Source organism: Xylocopa sonorina, chromosome 1 (genome assembly GCF_050948175.1).
Source record: "Xylocopa sonorina isolate GNS202 chromosome 1, iyXylSono1_principal, whole genome shotgun sequence".
NCBI classification, from domain to species: Eukaryota; Metazoa; Arthropoda; class Insecta; order Hymenoptera; family Apidae; genus Xylocopa; species Xylocopa sonorina.
This window is the reverse complement of record NC_135193.1, coordinates 19,181,497-19,205,833: the sequence shown is the minus strand read 5'-3', so window position 1 is coordinate 19,205,833 and position 24,337 is coordinate 19,181,497. Positions and strand designations below refer to the sequence as shown.

Below are 24,337 nucleotides of genomic sequence, written 5' to 3'. Positions count from 1 at the left end.
CTGGTAATCGAATTTTTCTGGCACAAAAAATATTTACGATTAATTACGACTGGCCGACATACTCTCGTTCGATTCGATAAAATTCGAGCCGTGGCTACAAGCGCGCGCGTATTTTTCGTACCGCTTTACAGTTTACGCGCGAGTTCTGTTGTCTCGAGCCGCTGCTGAAAGAAAAGGAGCAACAAAACTATAGGCAAATAAGTTATCGTTGCTGTTTCCAACGAAACCTAAACCTTGAACTTTACGATTAATAGCGATAAATCGATTACGGATATTCTGTAACAGAGAGGCAAACGGTGACGGACGGCTGGAAGGGGTTAAGTTCTTATCGTTCGTTTGACAAGAAGAGACGGGACGAGACGAGACGACACGCACGTCACGAACACGGCACGAGTTACAGTAAAAGATGCGTGTTTACGTGCTGTAGATACAGCACGTCCTCTCCCTGTTCACGAGAATTTTACTCGAGGGAACGTACACGTCTTCACCGGCAAAAGGGATATTTCTGGTATCGTCCCTGGTGAAAACCGGACATGGCTATCGAGAAAGAATACGAACTGGGTCAACGACCGAACCGCCGAAGAACCGCGACTGCTCACCGGTGACCAGGTCTCTCTGTTAGTACACGTTGCTGTGAAAAATGAGAATCGTTTAAACGCGAAAGGAACAATATTGTAGTATACACGATCACCTGTATTACCGCTCGATTTACGCGTGTTTCTCGCGATTACGACCTTCTGTGTACGTCAAGAATGAAAAACCCTGTTCTATCGCCATATCGTTCCACGTATTCGTCTCTCTCTCTCTTTCTCATTCTTATTCTCCTTCGAATATACACGCGTGTACGTATCTCTTTAAGAAAAGAAATGATTCGCAAACTTTTCGAAGAACCGTTGTTATCCACCATTCGTTCCTCCTGTTCGAACTCGATCAATCGTGTCTGCTTGGTATCGCGAATGGTTTTTCCCTGAACAATTTCCCAGGCAAAATGGGAATAACGCGCGGGAGGGAAACGGAATCGTGTCCCATTCTAACGCCTCCGTTTCAACCTGCTCGCCCTGTTGTCGTAATTGGTTCTGACTGGGAATCGCTTGCACCCTCGTTCCCTCGAAAATCCGTGTGCCCGGACAAAAGAGAGGAAGAGAAGGAAGAGAGCCGATGAAGCAACGAGCGCAAGAATAGCTGACCCAAAGCGGTTCCTTTGCGAGTAAAACGGAGAGGCACCGTTGGGTTTGGCGATAGCGATCCCCACCATAGGGTGACGGTTTCGAATCGAATCCCTGCAGGGGGCCCGAATCCCCCCACCTACGGTGGCGGGACACGGAGACCTCGTGGTCTCCGACCAACGAGACCGAGGAACAAGGAGTACGCCCTCGCACCCTCGACGGAAGTCGATCCACTACCCTGAACGTAAGGCTCGTGCTCTACCCCCACCGAGTTTCGTGTCACTGTAACTCGTTCAGCGGACCACCGTCCACCGGCCACTTGACTCCTTCCGTTCCTTTGCGTTCGTCTCTGCTCCTCTTTGTGCCATTGCCCCACCATATTCAGGGACTGCCGGGGGCAATTGGGAGGCATCCGGGGGGCCATTTAGAGCCGCTGGGGGGCCGGTACTCGATGAGTCACTATATAAGACGGGCAAGGACAAGAAGTTATATGTTAGTATACACTTAATCTTCCCGTGGCTCGCACGTTTCACGAAGGAGCGAGCGCCGGTGAATTCGGCTGCGGCTGTGACCGACTTTTTTTTCTATCCTCTACTCTTTCCTTCTCTCCACCCTTGTCATCCGGATCCCCTTTACCTTCCCTTTCGTTCTCTTTTCGTTTCACCCTTTCTCTTACCCGCCCCGCCTCCAACGTTTTTTGCCAGACACCAGTATTATTGGACGATCAATGTACTTGTCTAATATCCTAATATAGTATTCGATCAGCTCGTTGAGTAATTGGTTGAAACCCTTCTCTCTCTTTCTGTTTCTCGTTCTTTCGCTTTTCATTCTCTGTCATTTCTTGCCTCGTCCAACGATCCAGTCACGATTCTTCTTCTGGGTACGTAAGCATTGGCGAACGTCCTCCACCCCGCTCATCGTTCACCACCTGTTGCTGGTACCTGTCCCATTTGGTTCCCCTTCGCGCCACTCGAGTATCATCCTTTCGATACCTGGTTCCGCACTATTTTCCCTCTTTTCGTCTCTCGAACGCGTTATCGTAACACGTGAAAAAAAAAGAAGTAACACCCCCGAGACTGTTCGACGACCATCGCCTTCGATCGTTGTCCCTTTCCTCATTGTTCGTGGCGGAGAAACGAGCACGCACATAGACACTCGCACCCTCTCGCTCCCCACTCCGTCCACGTATATTCCCCTCCAGATTATGCCCCACCAGCCTGGTCAGATTTGATACTTAAAGCCGCGAATTTCGGAAGCATCCGTTTCGAGTAGGAAAACTGTGTTCGTGTTGACACGAAACGAACCAGCCGACTCTTGAACGTGTTTCACGCCGTGAGACGCCGCGTACGTACCGTGGCGAAAGAAGAGAAAGAAGGGAAGCGTATAGAAAGCGAAAGGAAAAGAGAGAGAGAGACAGAAAGGGTGGGCCGCAAGGAAGCGGGTGAAAGCAACAGAGGAGACGGACGAAGATCTAACGCAAAAAAGGTGGTAGTAGGGAAGGGGAGGAAGGAAGAAACGCACGGTGATAACAACGAAGGGTCGTGCGTAAGATTAGACGCCGGGCAAGGGTTGTACGACAAAAGTACAAAAGAGAGAGAGAAAGAGAAATTAAAAATTACGGAGGCGAAGGAAAGATAAGATCGAGAGAAGAGAGAAAGCGAAGAGGCGAACGAGATAGATGAGACGTCGCGATTAATTTCGAGAAGTAGATGAGAAACATCGTAGACGTTTAGAGAAAGAAGACGCGAAGGCATACCATATAAACCGACATTGTATACCCGATTCTAATCGAATATCGCGCGATGTTAGTGGAACACGTGACACATTGGGCTTGGCAAGCGATGGGTGGCACAAGAATCGAAGTCCTTTACACGTTTCTCGTGTTCCTAGGTGTGTTGTTGGTGGCAAGGTGCTTGCAATGGCTTAGGTATGTGCGGTCTCTGCCTCCAGGGCCGTGGGGTGTACCCGTGTTTGGTTATTTGCCATTTCTGAAGGGCGACGTACACCTCCAGTACGGGGAGCTCGCGAAAAAGTATGGTCCAATGTTCAGTGCTCGGCTAGGAACGCAACTGGTGGTTGTTCTTAGCGATCATCGTACGATTCGCGACACGTTTCGCCGGGAAGAGTTTACTGGCAGGCCGCATACCGAGTTCATCAACATCCTCGGCGGATATGGTAAGTGTGTACCACGTGATGCCTGTCACACTCGCTTTCCGATGACCGACTCTATTTCGATTTTTGCCTCCTCGATTCACATTTTTCGTTACTTTTATGCTTTCCCACAAGATTATTGCTTCTTCATTCTTCTCTCTCGCCTCTGTATCTCACTGTCTTTTTTTTTTTTTATCATTTTTCCTCGTTCCCTTGCATACACTACACGTTCAATCTTATCGATACGCTTCGAAATATCGAAGCTATTTCTGTCTTTCTCCCTTTCACGTTGTTCCTTTTTTTTAATTCAACGATTTCCTCGTTCCTCGAATTAACACGTTCTATTCATTCATTCGCTCCGCTACCTCGATGAATCACTCTGCATCACCGATTCTTTCGATTCCGTGATTTTTCATAGAAAAACTCGTGTAGCTTGTACTTTGTAATGTAAGTTTTACTTCGTAAACGTGGGCTAAAATTCTTGATTTCTTTTTTATTTATTTTTTTTATCTTTTTTTTTTCTCACTCCAAACGGTCCCGTTCTACAAACCGGTCAGTTTCATTGACTTTTGAAGTTGAAGAGTTTTTCTCTCGTAGGTATTATCAACACCGAAGGTGCTATGTGGAAAGACCAAAGAAAATTTCTTCACGATAAACTCAGAAGCTTCGGCATGACCTATATGGGCGGTGGGAAGAAAATTATGGAATCGAGAATCATGGTGAGCGCCTGTGCACAATTGGCGATTTTCTTTTCTCTAAATTTTTCCCCTCTCCCGTATTCTTGTGTCAAAAACCCTTGGACGAACTGTTCGCTTCGTTGTCGCGGTCCCGCTACCGCTCGTCGAGAACGAACACGGAGAAAAATTGAAACGACACCGTGTATATTTGGTTCTAGCGCGAAGTAAAGACGTTTCTCTGCGGACTGGCGACGAAACGAGGTACACCGACCGACGTATCGGCCTCCCTTGGAATGTCGATCAGCAACGTGATCTGCTCGATCATAATGGGAGTGCGTTTCCAACACGGTGACACTAGATTCAAACGATTCATGGACCTGATCGAGGAGGGTTTCAAACTGTTCGGCAGTATGGCTGCTGTCAATTTCATCCCCGTGATGCGTTATCTGCCATGCCTGCAAAAAGTTCGCAATAAAATATCGGAGAATCGTGCAGAAATGGCCGACTTCTTTCAAGAGGCAGTCGATCAGCATCGAGCGACGTTCAACGAGAGCACCGTCCGAGACCTTGTCGACGCGTATTTGCTCGAGATCGAGAAAGCGAAGGGGGAAGGTCGTGCGACTATGCTTTTCCAAGGGAAAAATCATGGTAAGCGATCGTCACCGTGTCTCTATTCTCCTTTGCACGTTGCGCATCCGTTCGTAGCTGGTTCTTCATTCTGATTATCGTATTTTGCCTGGTACCACTCGCGCAGATCGTCAAATGCAACAGATCCTTGGCGACTTGTTCTCCGCTGGGATGGAAACGGTGAAGACCACGTTGGAGTGGGCGATAATCCTGATGCTGCATCATCCGGAAGCGGCGACTGCAGTGCAGGAAGAATTGGATCAGGTGGTGGGCAAATCGCGGATGCCCGGGCTCGAGGATCTACCATTTCTTCCGATTACAGAGGCGACTATACTCGAGGTCCTTCGAAGGTCGAGCATAGTCCCTTTAGGGACCACCCACGCGACAACTCGGTAGTTATACATTTCTAACATCTTTCTCTATTAGTTCCAAATGAAAAAAGAAAAAAAAAGAAAAACAGAATCAATGCTCGATGGCAAGTTTCGATCGTCGAAGGCAAGGGTTAAATGGTCCGAGCGCGGACCCGGCGCGGCGATAAAAGTGAAAGTAAAAGTGAACGAGCCCCCCTGTCTCAGAGTCAGAGTTTTCAAGGCATCCCTAAAACGGTGTATATTCCTTTCGTCGATCGGTGAAAAAGCAAAGGGCGAAACGGGGAGGGGGGAGTAGCGGAAGGAAGGCGAGGACGAGACGCGGGACTAAACGGTGGTGACGAAAATGTTTCAGAGACGTGATGCTGGACGGTTACACGATACCAGCTGGATCGCAAGTGGTGCCGTTGCTGCACGCGGTGCATATGGATCCAGAACTTTGGGAGGAGCCCGAGGTGTTTCGACCGAGTCGGTTTCTCTCGGCCGAAGGTAAAGTCCAGAAACCGGAATACTTTATGCCTTTCGGTGTCGGCAGACGTATGTGCCTGGGCGATGTGCTGGCGCGCATGGAGTTATTCCTGTTCTTCAGTTCGTTGATGCACACGTTCGAGCTGCGATCGCCCCAGGGCTCGTCCTTGCCGAGTTTGCGCGGTAACGCCGGCGTGACCGTCACGCCTGATCCCTTTGACGTTTGCTTAATGCCGCGTAATCTGGACCTGATCGAGAACGTCAGCAAGGATATAATCTCGTCCGGTGCCATTCTACGGAACATTGGCTCGCATTGAAGTCTGCGGTACCCACTGACGCTCCTTAACGACCAACGGAGCACGGTAGTCGTTCCTAACGCGATCGACCCGACCTCAACCCCCCGGAACCCGACCCGACTTTGTCCCGTCCCAACCTATTCAAGCGTAATCCCCCTTCTACGTAAGATTCCGTTCGGCGCTCTTTATTGAACAGTCGCATCGATTGCCCGAGATTTCAGTTGGACTCGAGTGCGCGGCTCATTCGTGCACCTCTTTCGTTTCTCCTTTTTTCCAGGCACGGGGAGCTTGACGCGCTTCCCGACGCTTGTAATCGCTCCCGCGTTTATTTATTCGAATTTAGTCACTAGTATTACACGAGGGAAATCTATCTTGGATCGAACACACGGTACGCGTTACTGGTTGGACCAGGGCATGGTTGGGGCGTTCGCGTTTCTATCCCAAGTTTGTCCTACACACCCAAACACGAGTATAATACGTTAACGACGATCCTTCGCGTCATTAGAATCGCGGTCGTGAGGCAGTCTCAGACGCGATAAGAGGCAAAAGACTTGTAGATAGCAACGAAATGTAAGGTAAAAAAAACGAGAGGTATATTACTAGTAATAATATTAGGATTAAGTAGTGGTAGGTGGTAGTTAATAGGTGAATAGTAACGGCAGCGGCAGCAGTAGATGCGGTATAGAACGATAGTAACGATAATAACGGTAATAACGATAATATCGATGATAGTGATAGTGGTAATGATAGAATAAAAATTTCGAGGTGCGTGAACGAGTTCAGAAAAATCCGTGGTAACGAGTACGCTGCGAGTGCGCGCAGGGATTAAGCATCGAGGATCCGCGCGTTAACGTGCGCGTGTGTATCATTTTAGCGGGTATATCGATGGTATAATTGCGGTCGTGGAGAGCGCAAGGTTGCCCCTCGCGGCTCTCTTTCCCTTATCGTTCGAAAGTTTCGACGCGACTCGATTCGAATGGATTAGACCGTAGGGCTCCGAGCGTCCGATGGGCACAGCCTGTGCTGACCTAGAACAGTGATTTTCGTGAAAGTTAGAACGAGATTCTTGCGACACCGCACAGTGTAAGTAGTTACGTAGCGCGTTTCAGAATTCAAGACCGATATCGAACTCGATCCGTTGGGTGCGGGCAAAGATTAAGGCTGTGAATTTCGAATTTAGGACATGGGACCCACGAGATCCCTGTGATATCGCGATCGTAAAATCATTTCCAAAGATTTTTTTGTTGCGTGTCAGGCGAAAGCCGACGAACCGTCGACGCGGCATCTCCATTTCTTTGCTCCGCCACCTTTCTGTGTCATTCGTTCCTTTTACGTTCAGCGAGCTTTATGCAACATAGAAATCACCGCGTCGACGCTTCGTTTGTATTCACCAGAAAGAAATTTGCATGTGGCATGCTCGAATCGCAAGAACACCGCATTGTGTTCACCCGCCGACCGCGAATCTGTGTTATTTAATGTTATCCCCCTTTTTCTTAACGATCATACAAATATGCTATTCGCCGTTCGATCCAATTGTAATTACATCGCGTACGGTTTCTTTCGCCGCGAAAGAGACCGCCATTTTATATATAGATATATATATATATGTATTTAACAGAAAGAAACTGCCGTACATGGAAACGAACATTACGATTGTATTCGTGGTTCTCTGTAAGTTTCAAATTACATTTCTCATCTCTACTTATCAGTTTACACCATTTATTTACCATTTCTCGTTTCCCTTTTTCTTCCCCACCGTTTCGTTCGCATTTCTACATCACGCCAGAAGAAGACAGAAAGAGAAAGAGACACAGAGGTGGGAGGTGAGAGAGTGAGAAAGAGAAAAGGAAAAGCACAGCAAAGAAAAAGAAAGTCTCCTCTCTCTGTTATATCGCGAGGATATTCAATTAAATGTTATCCGAATTCGCGAACAAACCTCAAATTTCTGAAGAAGACCTCACAAAAGAGCGAGGAGGAGGAGGAACAGGTGGAAACGAGGCTCTTCGCAATGACGAGCGACACAGTTCAAGCAAGACGAACGAGTGGGCACACATATTTTAGCAGGCAAGACAAAGAAGATGGAAATCGAAACGAAAGATGATGAAGAGGAAAGCGAGAGGGGGTGGAGGGTGGGGTGCTGGTAGTACTAAGAGAGCGAGAGGAGAGGGAGGAGGGGGCGGGGCAGGTAGAAAAGGAACGAAAGGGTCGTCGTTCATCTCGTTCGTCGGAACGAAAACTTTCTAAACGAATAATCGCTCGACCGCGTAAGGTATCAAAATTGTTTATTCGTTTGCTGCCGGAAGTTCGAACATGAAACGAGCGTTGCCTTTACCGATCATCGACGTCGCGGAGTGAACGCCAAACGATGCGGCTTCGGGACGAGCGTGATGCCGCACTCGCCTTCGAGATCGACGACTTCGTCCGGTGGCACCGACACGACGAACGCGCGTAGTATGTTCCCAGCGAACAGGAACAGTATCATCCTGGCCAATTCTTCTCCAACGCAGACGCGTTTCCCTTTGAACGAACAGAAAAAAAGGTTCGTCGATTCGAGCGAACCAGATTGAAAAAGATCGCGAGAAAATAGACGAGTAATGTACAATAATTACCAGTTAGAAACGGGAGGAACGATTCAGGTTTGAAGAAACTCCCATCCTCGGCTAAGAATCTATCGGGTCGAAATTCGAGAGGATCTTCCCAGTGAAGAGGATCGGTATGAACGGCCCATTGCACAGGAACGATCATGGTACCGCGTGGCACGTCGTAATCACCTATTTTCGTATCCTAAACAAACGATATTAACGGTCCACCGTTTAACGTTCGATTTTTTCGTTCGTTTCGTTCTGTGTACCGTGCGAGAGACGTACCTCTAACGTTCCATGAGGAATGCCCAGGGGCGTAACGCTTCTAAGTCTTTGCACTTCGGCCACAGCGGCTTCGAGACGCGGCGCAACGACTCTGTCGTTCAACGTTACTTGGTCCCCGTCTTTCGAGCATCGATCCAATTCCAATTGCACTTTTTCCTGCAAATGATCGTCCAGAACGATGTTCCTCTGGTACACGCAATAAAGTGTACCTGTATATACGTACTTGCTCCGTAGGGTAGGCAGCCATGAACAGGAGGAACCAACGAAGAGTCGTCAAAGTGGTATCGGTCCCAGCGCCGAACAGATCCGCCAATAAATGATAAAGTTGAGGTTCCGTGAAATGTCCAGACTCCGTGGTCGATGTTTTTCTCATTTCTTCGTCGAACGCCGCTAAAAAGCTTTCGATCGTATTTCCGTTCCCCGACGTCCCCTCGATCCGCGCGCGGTGCTCGCTGAGTATACCGCGGTACACTCGATGCGTTTTCTCCTTTCCATCGACGATGTACCGTATCGTACGGCCGAAACGTGGCAAAAATCTGACGGGCAGGTTTCAATTTTATAAATGTCCCGTTCGAGATTTCGAACAGCTCCGAACGGAATCGATCGGAGACGCGCGGGTTGCGAGCAATTCGGGGTACACCGAGTACTCGCGAGGAGCAGGGTCTATGTACCTGAGGAAGGGTAAAAAGTTGATCGTCCCAGCAACGCCTACGTACTTCACTCCCTCTTCCTGCAGATGCCTCAGCCATTGCCAAACCTGTTCGTCCTCGTTGTACATTTTTCCAAACACAATGCTATTAATAAGATTGCCCATGCAGTGATGGAGCGTGTCCAGTGGGTTAATCGGTTCATTCGCCGCGCGCATTCTCAGCATCTGTACACAGACGAAAGAATGATCGTGCGGATGCTTCGAATCGCGAATACCTGCAGACTTAAATATACGTTTTACGGATATCGATAATATTACGATAATCAGCTGTCGCGTTATACCGATACGCATTCGTCGACCGCGTCCAATATTCTCTTCTCCATTTTCTCTCGCCTCGGCCCTTCGTGCTTTACCATTCCAAAGTTCCGCAAGCAATTGCTGACGAATTTTCTCTGGTCCTTCCATCGTTCACCCTCCGCGCAAACCAGACCTGCGCAAAACAAGGAAACAGGCATTTCGGATCGGTCTCTCGATCGCAGTAACGATAACGATACCGGCACACGTTGCAGGGGATACTAGCGAGAAACGAGAGGGGACTGCAGTAGTTGTTCCGTAAGTAGGCGCAGTCGTTGAACTCCCCGAAGGATGATCATCGAATGAATAAATAATACTCTGTTATTGCACTCGCTCTCCAACCGGGTCAGCCTTTTAGTTAATCGAGTAGATTGCAAACAGCGAATTTGCAATACAAATTTTTGGAGGCTCACGGAATATAATAAATTAATCTACCAGGATACGGGTGGATCAACATCGTGGAACTTTTCGTGGGTACCACATAGGTATAAATATTTTAACAATCCTCGTCGCGAATCTATTAAAAACGTTATTTTTATTAATGACGTTATTGACGAGTCCTTAAAAGTGAGTGTATCTACTAAGCTTTAAATTGGTCTCGAATGCAAATTTGTCCCACCTTTGCCTTCTTTGTACCCTGACTTTTACCATCCATCCCTCCTTTCCTTCTCTCTCTCTCTCTCTCTTTCACTCCGTCTGTCCGCCAGACTCTGTGTAAGCCAGAAAGGCCATCAGAACGTCCTTGCCGAGTTAACTGTAATTTTTCGTCGATGCAGCCCACAAGTATCGGGGAAGATCGGGGAAATTTTCTTCAAGGAAATCGAACTCACAACGAAAGCGAGAGTCCTTCGTTGTCGATGAAAGATATTCCCCCCTAGATACAAACCTACTACTGTACCCCAAAGTATTCGAAGGAACAAACGAATATCGATGAACAGCAGAAGATAATGCGCCAAGCGTTTCTATATACACTGCGACAAGTAGACGTGCTAAATGATATGCGCATACATGTCGCACCACATCAGAAAACAGCCGCAGTTGCACGACAAACTTACGTTTTTACTTAACAACGAAACACGTGAAAAAGAACAAGCAGATAATGGAGATAACGATCGAATGCGAATACGCGAAACGATCTTACCGTATCCTTGCATAATCCCATGTGTAAGGTACAGAGGCGCTCTGCCAGCGCACGCATCCTTCGCGAATGTTTGCCTTATTATTTTCGGGTCCGACAATAGAACGGTGTAGACAGAGCCCATGCGAATCCCGCATACAGGACCGTAGGTTCTGGTTAATTTAGTCAGAGTCTCGTGCGGTTTCTCTGCGTCGATCCACGGAAGGTAGCCAACGATCGGAAGTTGCCAAGGACCAGGCGGCAGGCGCCACATTTTTCGATTTCTGCGGTACACGTACAGGAGGACCAAGAAGAACAAAAGGAGAATCGCGTAGATCGAGCTCATCGTAATCGCTGTTGATTCACCGCGATTATGTTCGACGTGTTTTCCCACTTGCGTTCCTCGTAGCAGAGCCTGGAGGAAAATGGCTGGCGATCGAGGCGCGTTTCACCTGTAACAAGGGATACATTGATGTGTTATTAATTGAAATAATAAAAGGAGACTGAGTCATGGAGGAAATTGAGAGAGCTGTAGAGGATGACACAGATTTCCTTGAACCGTTTTCCTGTTTATTACGATAAAGTTGGAGGGATGACTCGTGGACTTGATGCGAGAACTTACTGTAGTAAATGTTCTTTTTGTTGGTAGAACTAGAGTAAGATGAGTAAATTGAGAGAATATTAAATAATGAGTGGAAAAATGTGGTCCGAACTGAACGACAACGAGCACACGACTATCGAGCAGTCCGTAGAACGTCGAAGAATTCGAGCATCCTCTTGCGCGACGCGATCGTTATCACGGTCGTCCTCTGTCCAGGCAAGCTCTGGCGAAGTAAAGGCAGAAGAAATTTGAATTTTCGACTATCGAATCGTCGATCGACTTGCTCACAGTTGCGACACACCGACTACGTACATACGCATAATCGACAGAACCGACACGACTGAAATTAATTCCCTCGAGTGTCTCTTTTTCTCTCAGTTTCCGATTTCACGTATTCTGTTTCGCGTTAGATGTCACGAAGACGAACATCCGCGTTTCCTAATACGCATTTCCTACTCAAATTGAGACGGCGCGACGCTACGTTTTGAAGTTACACCAAAGTTACCAGACACAAGTCGCTGACGCAGTGGATACCTGCGCTCGTCGCTCCTTCCTCGTCCGTTGTACCTTACAACTCTGCGTACCTGCCCGAACTTCCTCGACTTGATTTTATCTTTCGATACGTTTACGTCCGTTTCGAGAGCCTCCATCGACCTTCCACGCCGAGCCAACGAATTTTTCACCTAACTCCAAGTCTGCGAGAGAGAACCAGCCAGAAAACAACGGATCGTACTGTACACCTGAGACGAGTGAGACGCGATCCCCGTTTCGCGATACGATTTCAATTATACAGGGTGTGAATCGAGGTACAACCGAGCGACAGTTCGACTCCTCGACTGCGACTCGTGTTAAGCACAATTTCCTCGAAAACGAGAGCCTCGATGCAAGAAATTCAACGCGTAAGACGTCTCGTGTACGCTTACAGAGATGGGTTCTTAGATCAAAACTGACGTGCAAGTATCGTCGAATGAAATATCATCGTGGATACTCTTTATTTCTTTTCGTTCTCCCCCTCGCGTCTCCCACGGCGTCGATTTTCCGTCGCCGATGCCGTCACCGTTTGTGGCAACATCATCGCGACGATCGCTAGCGTTGCTCCTTTTTTCTTTCTGTGATCAGCAGAAATTGCGTAAGAGTAACATTACCTGCCAATCCGACGCGAGCTCGCGTTCGACTCGTTTTTTGCGGTACCCCGTTGCGATGCTCGAAAGCAAACTGTCCGAATAAAAATCGTGAAAGCTTTACAGGTTGCACGCCGCGATGGTCGAGCCGGGTTACAAGCCTCTCTGAGAAGATAACGAGACGAATTCGAAGGAAAAGTACCGAGTGAAAGAAAAGATGTGGGAGTTGAGTGGTGACGATGAACAGGAGTGAGAGAAGTAGAGGGAGAAACGTTAAAAGGAGGCGCAACGTACCGATCCTTGAGAACGATTCTATTCGAGAATAAAGAAAATGTGGCAAAGGCGAGCCATTTTAAGAGGACTCGAGGACACCCGACACTTCGCACGGTTACAGAATACTGTAACTAAACTGTGGATGTGATCGCAACCGAGATGGTGGAAAAGGTGAAAGCGAAAGCAGAAGCCAAATCCCGAATATTCGGAGGGCTATCTAAAAAAAATCTGTTTTCACTCAATTATAAATATGTCGTGTCGATGTGTGTTGTGAGTCTAGGTTAATTTTGTCCACAATCTCTCCAGGTGTTCTCCATGGACCGTTGACGAGAACTGATGAATACGGTGGAACGTAATCTGTACATAGATATGTACGTATATACGTGTATATACATGTGTACATACTACATGCCTCCGTTGTATCCCCTGGGACGTGCAATGACCGAGAAAGGTCATTCGTAGCGCGTTGAATCCGCGAGTATGTATATATATATACATATACATGGTACATGCGGTCTTGGCATTTGCAACTTTGCTGACTCGTTACGTTTATCTCGTTCCTTTTTCTGCGGATAACGTGGATGATACAGCGGCGAGCGGGAGCTTTCTTTCGACGTGAAAAAGAGGAGAAAAAACGCGGCAGCTTTCGTCGACCGCCTCCGCCATTTTGTTTGGTCGCATCGTTTTTCCTCGAAAAGCCGCGGGAGAATCGCGACCCTTTATCGACGAGAGGCGAACGGGCCGCGTTCCAGCACTTTCCGCGCAGAATTTATGCACGCGACAGCAGAGCCAGGCACAATGCCTCGACATAATTCAATTATTTTTCGTTCAACTTAAGGACGACTGCTTCGAGTTCGATGAAACGAATTTTTCTCCAAGGACCGCCGCGCGCCGGTTAGCAAAACACGAACGGGCCGGGTGGCTGGTGACGGTAGCTTTTTGTCAGTTCTCTTTCAAGGGTATAATGAACTCTATGGCGATGGTCGAACCTCACGGACAAACGATGCAACTTTTCTTCGTCGATGCCTTTTCCCCTCTCTCGACGACTCCACCGACGCTCTTTTCACCACTCGCGCTTCCCAATATCGTCGTGTCGAGCACCGCTCCTCGAGCAGTTCGCCAATTCGTTTCTTACATAGGTGCGACGACCGTTCCGTTTCTCGCCTCCTTCCCTTGGCTCGCGTTTATTATGTATACGTATTTTTGATAGCCGCTTCAGATGGAGGATATTGATAAACGGAAAATGAGGACTTCTATTTCTTTTTTTTTTCAGGTGGATATCGTGGGATCGCAATAGGCATTTTTAGAAGGCGGTTAATGGCGGAGGCAGGACGCCCAGATTGGAGCCTAGGTATATACCAGCCTATCTACCTGTTTCCTCTAATTCTTGCGGTAAGCAGGTAGAACGGGGGTAATGATCGGCTGGGGTCATTGGCTGGATCCAGTTATCAAGGTTAGGGTCCCTTTCTTTGCTCGCGGGAGATCATCGTTTCTCCTCGATAAATTTCTCAGATATATTTATGTGCGTGCGAGACGCATCATCGCGCGACGGTCTCGGATCTCCCGGCAGCTTTGCAATTAAATATCTTTCAAATTTCTTCTCGTTTTTTTTTCTTTACACGCTGCCAACTGGTTGACCATCTTGAGTGGCGCGTTGTGATCGGTAAATTCGACACGGCTCGCACTTTACCCGCTCGACATTTCGCGCTGTATATTTAATCGGGCGCAAGAATGCGACAAATCAAATGTAATGGCCGATTTCAACGATATCGAAAATTGATGTCCGTTTCAAAACGAAAGAGGGAGAGAGAGAGAGAAAGAGAGCGAGGGAGAGAGAAAGACGGATGGAAGGGAAAGAGAACGGGAAAGAAAGAGAAAAAATGCGCTATGGGACTTATTCATAAGAAATCTCTCTTTTTCTCTCTTCCTTTCTCTCGCATCGCGAGCGTCTGTGTAAGCCGTGGCACATAGGTGGGACGCGTGTCCGTGCGCGCCTCTCTTTGAATGCATGATCACTTGCTCCTTGTCGCCCGTACCTCGATCTTTCTGTTGTGAGAGCCCGTTCGCACGAGAATTCGCAGATTCGGCAGTTGAACCGAACGTGCTCGTGCGGCCGACGACCGCGACTTTCTCCTCTTATGCTAATTTCGTTAATACGCTATTTTCACGACTTTCGTACTTGGCAGGTATGTCACTTTACCGTTCGCCGTCTGATGCAGGACGGGGCGACGAACCAAACGAGATATTCTCGGCGAGAGGCGGTAATTAAAATAACATTTTTCTGCTTGGTCTTATTACGTAAAAACGCACCGGGGCCGCTGGTGGAAGGTTAAACGAATTCGTCGGGCAGAACTCGAACTTTGAAGCCACGAGTCAACGTACGAGGACTCACGTCGACACGATCGGCCACCATCGGGAGAAAATGAAATTTCGAAAGTGGAAAAAAGCTAAGTACGTAGATCGACGATGTTGAGAGACGATTAATCTGTCGACTTGTGCGTGCGCGTCGCGGGTAATTAACGCGATGAAAAAAAAAAAGAAAAATCGGTTGCTCGATCGAACCTGGGAATTAATTCTCGTGATCGTTCGAATCCGCCAAGTTAACAGGCGAATAAACGTTTATGCGAGAGTGTTACACTACGGTCATGATACGGTACGAAAGTACAGAGTTCGTTGCCCCATAAAAGAAGGTGGGTGTATTGGCCCCGCGGTTCGCGTTTCTGGGTTTATTGCTTCGGTTCGATCGCGAGCCTACTGGTGAACTCTATGCACCGTAAAACTGTCTCGTGTCGCCTCGATCGGTGACGGTTGATAGAAGAAAAAAAAGAAAAAAGAAAAGGTACGGCGAACAAACGTCGAAATTGTGGGGCAAACTTTTCGAAATTTAACACATCCTAACGTTGTCATTTTTAAGCCTTTTAAACGTGTGTTTGCGGTCTTACTTTCTCCTTAGTTCCCTTTAAACCTTCCACTCTGCTTTACACGTATCACGCTTACTCCTCTTTCGTTTTTGTCTCTCCTTAACCCTTTCTTCTGATACTTTCACAAAGACAATGTTCAGTTCCTTGATGAGAGCATCGATGCTTATCCGAGTCCTTGACCTACTCGATACAAAGCGTTATTTTCGGCTAACATCAATCTCTTTCACGATATAAACTGTGTTTGATTAATTAGCACGACGTCGAGTAGATCATCGATACGTACATCCATGTATTTTACACGTCTCCTACACGATAAAAAATCGCCTACCCCAAATAAGTGTTTTTATCGAGACGTAGCACATCTCATAGAATTTTTCTCGCAGAACACATATAAAGAGCCCGTAGACCCCGTCTGCCTCTCTTTAATTGGAATGGAAAGGGACTGGTTAACGACATCGAGTAAACGTAGTATTGAAAATGCGTGAATGGTGGTAATTATTGGGGCGTGATGATTATCGTGCGATAAGAGCGTGCATGTACGTAAATCGACTACGATGATGATAGCGGTAGCAATGGGCGATGACGGCGATAATAGCGGTAGCGGTGTCGCTTATAGTATCAGAGATGGAGTTCGTAAGCATCGCTATGCGATACGAAACTCCTTTAAGTGGGGATGGAGGACACTTTCACTCTCACAGGTGTATGACCGAGTCGAGAGCTCGGAAATACTTGTTAGCTTGAACGGGTATCGCGTTGAGAGAAGGTGGGGAGGAATCGAGTATGGTTACGGTGGGGCTGGCGGGATCGGAGAGGTGACGATGATATGGGAGAAAGAGGAGGGCGGATGAGGAACGTTTCCTTCGTACGAGAGGTCCTTACGAGAGCCCTTCGAGCTCGCGAAAACGCACCTCAGGACTAAAAGTAAATAGATCGATCGACGATGATAGGGAAAAATCGAACGTGGAAAAGGAACGAGAGGAAGAGGTAAGGGTACGGTGGATATATCGGAGGAACGAAGGTGCGGAAGTGAGCGGAGAGGCGAGGGGAGCTTCCGGATGGAGAAGGAAACGAAAACGAGAAACGGTCGCGGAGAGAAGGCAAATGGAACGAATACGTACTATGAGCATAGAATGGAATTTATGGTTCAGAAAGCAGAGGACATCGTTGCGCGAGGTCCGCTAGATAACGGCTCAGTGGCCACGTGCTTACACGTACCAGCCAGCATGCATCAACTTTTTTTCTTTCTCTTATCGTCGATCTTATATTCATAATCAGCGAAGATTACTATTCAGCTGATTCGCGCGGTGTCTTTTCTTTTGCCGTTCGATCGCTCGGGCTGTTCGCGTAGAATTTGCAACGACACGTGACAAACGGCGAGATACAGGTGAGGATAACGGGGGGGAAAGGCAGAAAGAAAAAGAAAAAAATATGGTCGACACGGCGGTGGTGGGAAAGACAAGGATATAGAGAAAAAGAAGAAGATAGAACGCGAAGAGGCTGGACGAGGTCAGTGAACCGCGAAAGAGTATGGTTTTTTTTTCTTCTTTTTTTGGTCGGTGTACATACGCACTACCGAAATACGTTACTGACAGGACGATCCCGTCGATATTTCCAACCAGTCCCAGTGGGTCAGTGGTTCATGAAGAACCGACGCGGTGTATCTCTCGAGGATCCATTCGAGAGATCGGGGAATGATTTTTTTTTTCGCTGCGCCTTCGATGCTTGCTCGCGTTTCTTCTCGCGCGCTACCGATCGATTTGTCATCGATAATCCATTCTAAACGTGAAACTGAATCGTTAGACCGGGTAGCGGGCTACTGTTCCCTTTACAGGTTCACGGATAAAACACGAAAAATCAGTTATAGATAATCGCCCTCACCGTGAACCGTTCACTCCTTAACCCAATCCCTTTTCCTAATTCAAACAATCTTATTTAGCGTCTGAACGCAAACGTGTACAACGTTACGGGTATTTTCAACGTGAAAGTTATATATTATCGATACACGTACATATGTGTACGCGTATGCGGACGTCGCAAAGTATAATGCAAAGGATGAGAATAATTTTTGCACGACATGGCGAACGCAAATACCCGTAGGGCGTTAGAGGACTTGGCGCGGCGTGGTGACGAGAGATTCGCGGCGAACGATAATAAGGATAGAAAGAAGAACTGCTATGACAATTTGATCGTTAGGCGTCGTACTCGTGAAACGTGTACTCGACGTGATAAACGCAAAAGAACCATTCTGCTCGCTTGCGGTTCCAAGAAATCCGGTTAGAATTTAGGCTACGTGGAGCTCCTACTCGAATCTGGAACAGGCTGGTCATTGACCTTGCTTCGATCGCTCTTTGAGAAGATTTTCAAGTGTGATTACAAGTTCGCCAGTGATTGTCGCCGACACGTGACATTCCTATCATTCTTTTTTCCATGGACTTTCCTGGCACATGAAAACACGAAAATGATCGATCGCCGCGAACCATTAAATACGGGAAATACTCTTTCGATTAGAAACACGAACGTTCGACTTCATCACTCGATGGACAACCGTCGAAGGAACGTGCCCTAACAAATTTTAGCACGATTATTTCTTTAATAACAATCTCTAGGGACTTGGATCACGACAGAACCGAGAAATGGCTACCACTATTTTTCTGCTCAAGTATTTAACGATTAGAGCACAACAACGCCAAGTCCTTTTCTTTCACCGAATTCATATGCACGATATATCTACATAGAAGAGGCTTTAGCAACAGTAACGAAGCTGATCGAGAGATCATCGAACAAGGATGTAGCAAGAGAGCACGAGAGCAGGAGGGAAAGGCCCGAAACGATTCCGAGATGACATATCCATGTACTGAATTACGCTGCCAACTACCGAATCATTGTGGCCTACATATACTTAAATACATTCTCAATAATAAGTACCATTGCTATTTAGAGTATTACACATGTATATACGCATGTTTACAACTGTATCGAGGAGTTGAAATTTCCGTACTTTGTTCCAGCTTTTGAAGCTGTCTTCTTTCGTTTCAGTTTTGCCTGCGTATGTTTAAAAAAGATAACAAAACGTGTATCAATTGCACGTTTAATTTCGAAAGACATAAACCATGCTCTTTGCTTCGCTTTTATGTCGTTTCTTATTCGAGAATTGTAGAAATCGGGTCGTCGAGTACGTACCCTTTGGTTAAAGATGTTAATCTTCCTTTAAAAGAAAATGGCTACTCGCGACGGGAAGATAACACGTAATGATACACGAAAGTAACGAAAGTAAGATAACGAACCACGGAATTGGTATTCTTTCTACGATCTCGTTATCGTCTGTCATAAATTTGCATTGATATACTGTCCCGGAAGAGTGCCAATTAAAGCGGAATGGAATGGTAGCACATGGAATTTCGGCGTAAACTTTCATTATTACCGTTGCGCAACCGATTTAGCTGATAAAAAAAATTAGTTATCTGATTAATCCAGGATCCCCTCGATTCATAGAGAACGGAAGCGATCGTGCGTATCGTGCTAGTCACGACCAAGCTTTAAAAAGTAGATACTTAACGTGGCGATAATAGAATACCCGTGCACGAGGGTTGAATACATATCGGTATGTGCGTATATCTATGCACACCTTCGTCTACGTATAAAAATACCTGTTGCTCCCTACGTTTTGTAATACATTGTACTTTCGTCGCTCGCCTCGAGAAGAACACGACGATCGAGCTTGTTATACTTATTGCGTAAAGATGCGTCGCTCGAGGAATGGTAAAATAGCGATTGTGGTATTGCTCGCCGTAACGATGGTAATCGGTGCCAATTCAAAACCGACTCATCACAGTTCCAAGCGGAAAATTGTCCCACCGGTGCCGAAGTTTCAAGGCACCTTCAACGATAGACACGCACACGAAACTATTGGTACGACACGTGGTTGTAATCGAGGGATCGTTTAAATTTCTTACTTGTACATTTCGTTTCCTGTTTGCCCTTAACAGCCAATCGTATAAAATCATGGACGGAGACGGAGATACAGAACGTTTGGGAGTTTAGCGGTCTGTACGAAGGAGATATCATGCTCAACACGGAGGAAGATGGTATAAAAAATGGACTGTTGAATACCATGTTCCGTTGGCCAGGCGGAATCGTGCCCTATTATATAAAGGAAGAGGATTTCGGTAATTGATTTCGTTAATTACCAGTTATCGTAACAAGTAGTAATAATACGGTTATCGTTATACATACACATGCGTAGACGAAGATGATATCGAGTTAATCGAGGGTGCTATAAAGGAGTACCATATGAATACGTGCATACGTTTCCGACCCTATCGGAAAACCGACACCGATTACATTACTATAGAAGGCAAAAGCTCTGGATGTTGGTCCTTGGTTGGTAGACACAATCGTGGTCAAGTGGTGAACTTGCAGAACCCTGGCTGCGTGCATCACGGTGTAATCGTTCACGAGCTGATGCACGCGTTAGGCTTTTATCATCAACAAAGCGCTGCGGATCGTGACGAATGGGTCACGATAAACTGGGAAAACGTGAAGCCAGGTAACTTGCCGTTTTGATCGTTCTGAAGAATCGAATGACAATCATGTTACTACGGGTGATGTTTAAATGTATACAGGCAAAGAGCATAATTTTAATAAGTACGACAACAACACCGTCACTGACTATGGAATCGGTTACGATTACACGAGCGTAATGCATTACAGTTCTCACGCGTTTTCAAAGAACGGCGAACCAACAATTACACCGAAAGTAAGTAACCAGCGATTTATAAAATTATTGCTTCTTTCTCGTGCACTCTTCTCTTTCTTGTCTATTCGTATGATGTTCGCATTGTGCAGAAAGAAAAGGTGAAACTTGGCCAACGAAAAGGACTCAGTGGAAAGGATATGCTAAAATTGCAAGAGATGTACAAAAACGAATGCGGCGATCGACAAGCAAACGAAACGGCAACTACGGACGACAACGATTCATCGGATGTATCCATCGAGTGGATATTTAATTTATCGTAAGATCGACATTCGTGGGATTCATTTGAGCTGTAGTGCGGTTTGGTTCATGTCTGTGCTCTTTAATTTAGTAGAGAAAAATAATTTTCACATTCGTTCGTTGCGGTCGTTGTTGTTGGGTACAAAAGAGAAGACAATTTAAAATGGGTGAATAAAAAAGTGTATCAAGTAACAGGGTTTCGTTGGTTGTAGTACATCAATTCCTTCAATTCGCTGACTGCATCCTCGGCGGCCTGAAAGTATACCTGATATTTACGCCCGAATTTAGTCTACGTAAAGGCGTGTGCATAGATAAGCATCATCTTCAAATACGCGAGGATATGCTATATACACGATCCTTTGTTTTTCGCTCAAGTAGAAGATAATATAAGTTATATTCAACAAACTGCAGACAATATCGACGAAAGACAATACCTATATACATACACGCTTTAACTGGGCGACTATAAATTGAATTACTTACAAGCCTCACAGTCTGATCGTCGTCGACGGTTAAATTCTCTACCAAATTCTTGAGAGACTTACACCAAATTTGTTGTAAAGCTCTACAAGAAAATCTGCCCAATAGCCTAATTAAGTGACAAGTTCTCGCTCTAAGTACCGCTTGTCGATGCGTCAGTAGTTTACCAAGCTGGTCTATCGAATTTCCTTCGTATAAAAAAGGTATTACATTGGTATGATAGGGTAAGTACGATGTCTACTGGTGATGAAGAATATATCGAGGCAAGTGTTCCGAGTGTTCCTTAAACTTACCCGATAAATTCGAATGTAACACGACTTTTTCCACGAGATGGGCATTTTCTGGCTGGGAACGCAATATATTGTTTAAAATTGCAACAAGATCTGCAACTATACGCGCTTTCCTCTTTTCCAAATTTAATAATTCCTGCAATAACGACACTCCGTTCACGATATAAATGGCGTCGCAGAATTGAGTAAGGAACTGTTGTCCACTGTAAACTAATCTGCAAAGTATAAGCATCGTATATTCCAGAGTTTGTAATTCGTCCGCGGATAGCGCAGAGGCTGATTTAACGTTCGCGCATGTCGGTTCAGACTTTTTGTTCGTGTCGGATTCTGAACGCTCAGACATGAAAAGTTTCAAAGAGTAAACGAGATTCGGTACTACTCTAACGTCCAGGTATACTCGCGTGATTTTCTCAAGGGAGTCTTTTGTCACCGATACAACGAACGGTAAAGACAAAAGGCAAGCAACGTACTCAACAACTCTACAACCGGCCGCTGGATTCCTTAACGGCGATACAAACACCGACACGCAATTTTGTTGAAGCAACGATCCAATCTCGCCTTCCATGATCTCTTCCATGGATCGTTGTAAAAACACTACCCACTCTTCGTTTTCAATCGGCCGATCGATAGCCTTCGGATTCCAATCGGGTATTCTGTTATTATACGATAGAGTAGTACCACTTGTCGAGTCGTCTTTTCGGGAGCATAATTTCTGATCGTACGTGCATTCGACATTTCGATGGTCCCTTTCAGAATTAACTGTATCGTTTTCTCGAGATATGCCCCGTTCCACGGAACTCCGCTTATTATCGTTCTTAGTTTTTAGATCGTTGTTCCTTTCTGTTCCCTCTGTTTCTTGATGCTGCTTTGAGTTCTGGTCATTCAGATTCGATATCTTGGTGTGCAGCGTCCGTTCGAACGCCAAATCGGCTTGATTTGGACAGTCGCTTCTGCACAGTGCGTGATCTACTGAAAGTAAATCACTTCTCAAGGATGCTCTTAAACTAAGATTCCCTAATAGTACATCAACACTTGTGCTAGAATCCGTTCCAGTGGGTTCGCTGTGTCGTAAATTGTAACAGTGGTTCATTTCGTGTTGGCAGTATCCGTGCAGCATTGGATACCGAGGATGCGACGTGAACGTTTTCTGTCTGCGCTCCTCGACTGTTCTCTCGTGCTCTTGTACCTTCTTTATAGCCTTCTCTAGAAATCTACGTATTTACGAAATTGTCTTACTCGCTGAAGTTTTAATTACCGTACAAAAACGTTTTACATTCAGTACGAAATTTTTTACATATGTAGATATAATATACTTGGACTGATGATCGTTAGGTTGCACCGCCAAATTTTGCAACTGCAGCTGTTTCTCTCTGGCTTGACTCGCGGATAAAGGCCTGGTGAACGGTGTGGGCCCAGTTTCACCGATTATTACGATTCTATTCTGAACGAAAGGATGATCTAAAAGCGCCGGCCAGGTTAGCCTTTGCGAGGGATCCTTCTGTAGTAACCCCTATTAATAAAATTATTATTCACAATTTAATTTTAAATATAAGCCGCTTTCAAAGTTAATAAGTGTACTGCGCAATAACCTGTAAGAAGTTTTTACAAGTTTCAGAAATGTAATCCGGCCACTTAATCGCCTCGAATCTGATTAATCTGACTAAGTGTAGTATAGAGGTTGTTTGAAACGGTGGAGAACCTACAACTAGTTCATACACGATACAACCAAGAGACCTGGAAACAAAGCACTTTATGTGCCTATGTATGCTAAACTTTCTACTAAATACTTTAGAGCTCGGTCGCTTACAAATTTAACACACCACAAATCTGCATTATGATCGTAAGGTCGTTCTTCTATAAGCTCTGGAGCCATGTACAATGGCGTCCCCTTTATAGAAGTTAACACGTGCGTTCCTGTACTCATACTGCGAGCAAATCCAAAATCGCATAACTTAGCCACTCCGTTGCTTTCGAGAAGTACATTTTGTGGCTTAAGATCCCTAGAGCAGAAACGCTACATTAGTATTGTGAAACGCTGTAAGAGGTGATCATATCGAACCTGTGCAATACTCTGTTGGAGTGCAAGTAGTAGAGTGCAGACACTAGATCGCAAGCTATTACTTGTGCCCTTTGTTCAGACAAACGACCCGCTTTACCTAATATTTCGTACAGTTCCTTGTCCGCATACTCGGTCACAACAACTATCTAAGGAAGAGAGTAGTGTTATGCAATGGGGAATGCTATGGGTACTATCCGTTAGCGCTATATTAGTACCTCGTTTTCTGTTTCAAACGAATCGAGCATTTGTACTATATTGGGATGATGAAGATGACGTTGAATCTCACACTCTTGACGCAAGCTCTTCAACTCCTTCAACGACCTACCACGCTACACGATCGTGTCGGTTATTGATATTTATCGGCGTTGACAAGTATAAAATCAACTATCGAATCACGCTAAGAATCACCAATAAAAGTCGATCGCGACTGCTTGTTTCTGTTTACCTTACGGATGACTTTGAAAGCGACCATTTCACCGTCGGATCGTTTCTTTGCTTTGTACACTTGTCCAAAAGATCCTTCGCCCACTTGTCTTAAGACCTCGTACTTCTCCATAGCTTATCGAATTTATATACTAGGGTAAGTAATACAGATAGAAGAAGAATATAGAGTTTCAGCTTCTTAAAATAAAATATTACTGTACAATACATAATATAATACACGATACATACTTGGATACGATAATTATAAGGCACTTGTTTGGTAACGTGTACTGGTCCACTGGATACGGCGAGTCCTACATAAATACGTGCTATAGCTAGGCGCAAGACGCTACCAATACATGTACACTCGAATTGCACTAGCGTATACTAAAGCTACACGGATTAATCACCACTACAATCAAACGATGTACTAATT

The 24,337-nt window shown here is 45.9% G+C and overlaps 3 protein-coding genes across 5 annotated transcripts; 1 reads left to right on the top strand and 2 right to left on the bottom strand.

The window, feature by feature from the left end:
• Window positions 1–2,958: 2,958 nt before the first annotated feature.
• On the top strand, window positions 2,959–20,778 carry LOC143427322 (cytochrome P450 18a1-like). Of its 3 annotated transcripts, XM_076901365.1 has the most exons (9): window positions 2,959–3,341; window positions 3,915–4,036; window positions 4,213–4,642; window positions 4,749–5,013; window positions 5,345–5,478; window positions 19,643–19,822; window positions 19,900–20,202; window positions 20,279–20,412; window positions 20,502–20,778. In XM_076901365.1, the coding sequence occupies exons 1-9, from the start codon at window positions 2,969–2,971 to the stop codon at window positions 20,670–20,672; spliced, it is 2,112 nt and encodes a 703-aa protein (XP_076757480.1). In that variant the 5' UTR covers window positions 2,959–2,968; the 3' UTR covers window positions 20,673–20,778. The 3 variants fall into 3 exon arrangements, with proteins under 3 accessions (XP_076757480.1, XP_076757488.1, XP_076757495.1); XM_076901380.1 differs by lacking the exon at window positions 3,915–4,036 and having other exon boundaries at window positions 3,208–3,341; XM_076901373.1 differs by lacking the exons at window positions 19,643–19,822; window positions 19,900–20,202; window positions 20,279–20,412; window positions 20,502–20,778 and having other exon boundaries at window positions 5,345–5,851.
• Phtm (cytochrome P450 enzyme phantom) lies at window positions 8,056–11,086 on the bottom strand. Its single transcript, XM_076910061.1, has 7 exons — window positions 10,765–11,086; window positions 9,611–9,759; window positions 9,292–9,494; window positions 8,844–9,156; window positions 8,621–8,776; window positions 8,363–8,537; window positions 8,056–8,270 (listed from the first exon to the last, which is right to left on the bottom strand). The coding sequence occupies exons 1-7, from the start codon at window positions 11,084–11,086 to the stop codon at window positions 8,089–8,091; spliced, it is 1,500 nt and encodes a 499-aa protein (XP_076766176.1). The 3' UTR covers window positions 8,056–8,088.
• Fu (STKc_STK36 domain-containing protein fused) lies at window positions 20,759–24,226 on the bottom strand. Its single transcript, XM_076901323.1, has 10 exons — window positions 24,151–24,226; window positions 23,924–24,053; window positions 23,694–23,807; window positions 23,479–23,624; window positions 23,240–23,419; window positions 23,009–23,153; window positions 22,733–22,929; window positions 21,423–22,630; window positions 21,133–21,317; window positions 20,759–20,902 (listed from the first exon to the last, which is right to left on the bottom strand). Exons 2-10 carry the CDS (start codon window positions 24,032–24,034, stop codon window positions 20,834–20,836), a joined length of 2,355 nt encoding a protein of 784 aa, XP_076757438.1. The 5' UTR covers window positions 24,035–24,053; window positions 24,151–24,226; the 3' UTR covers window positions 20,759–20,833.
• Window positions 24,227–24,337: the final 111 nt, after the last annotated feature.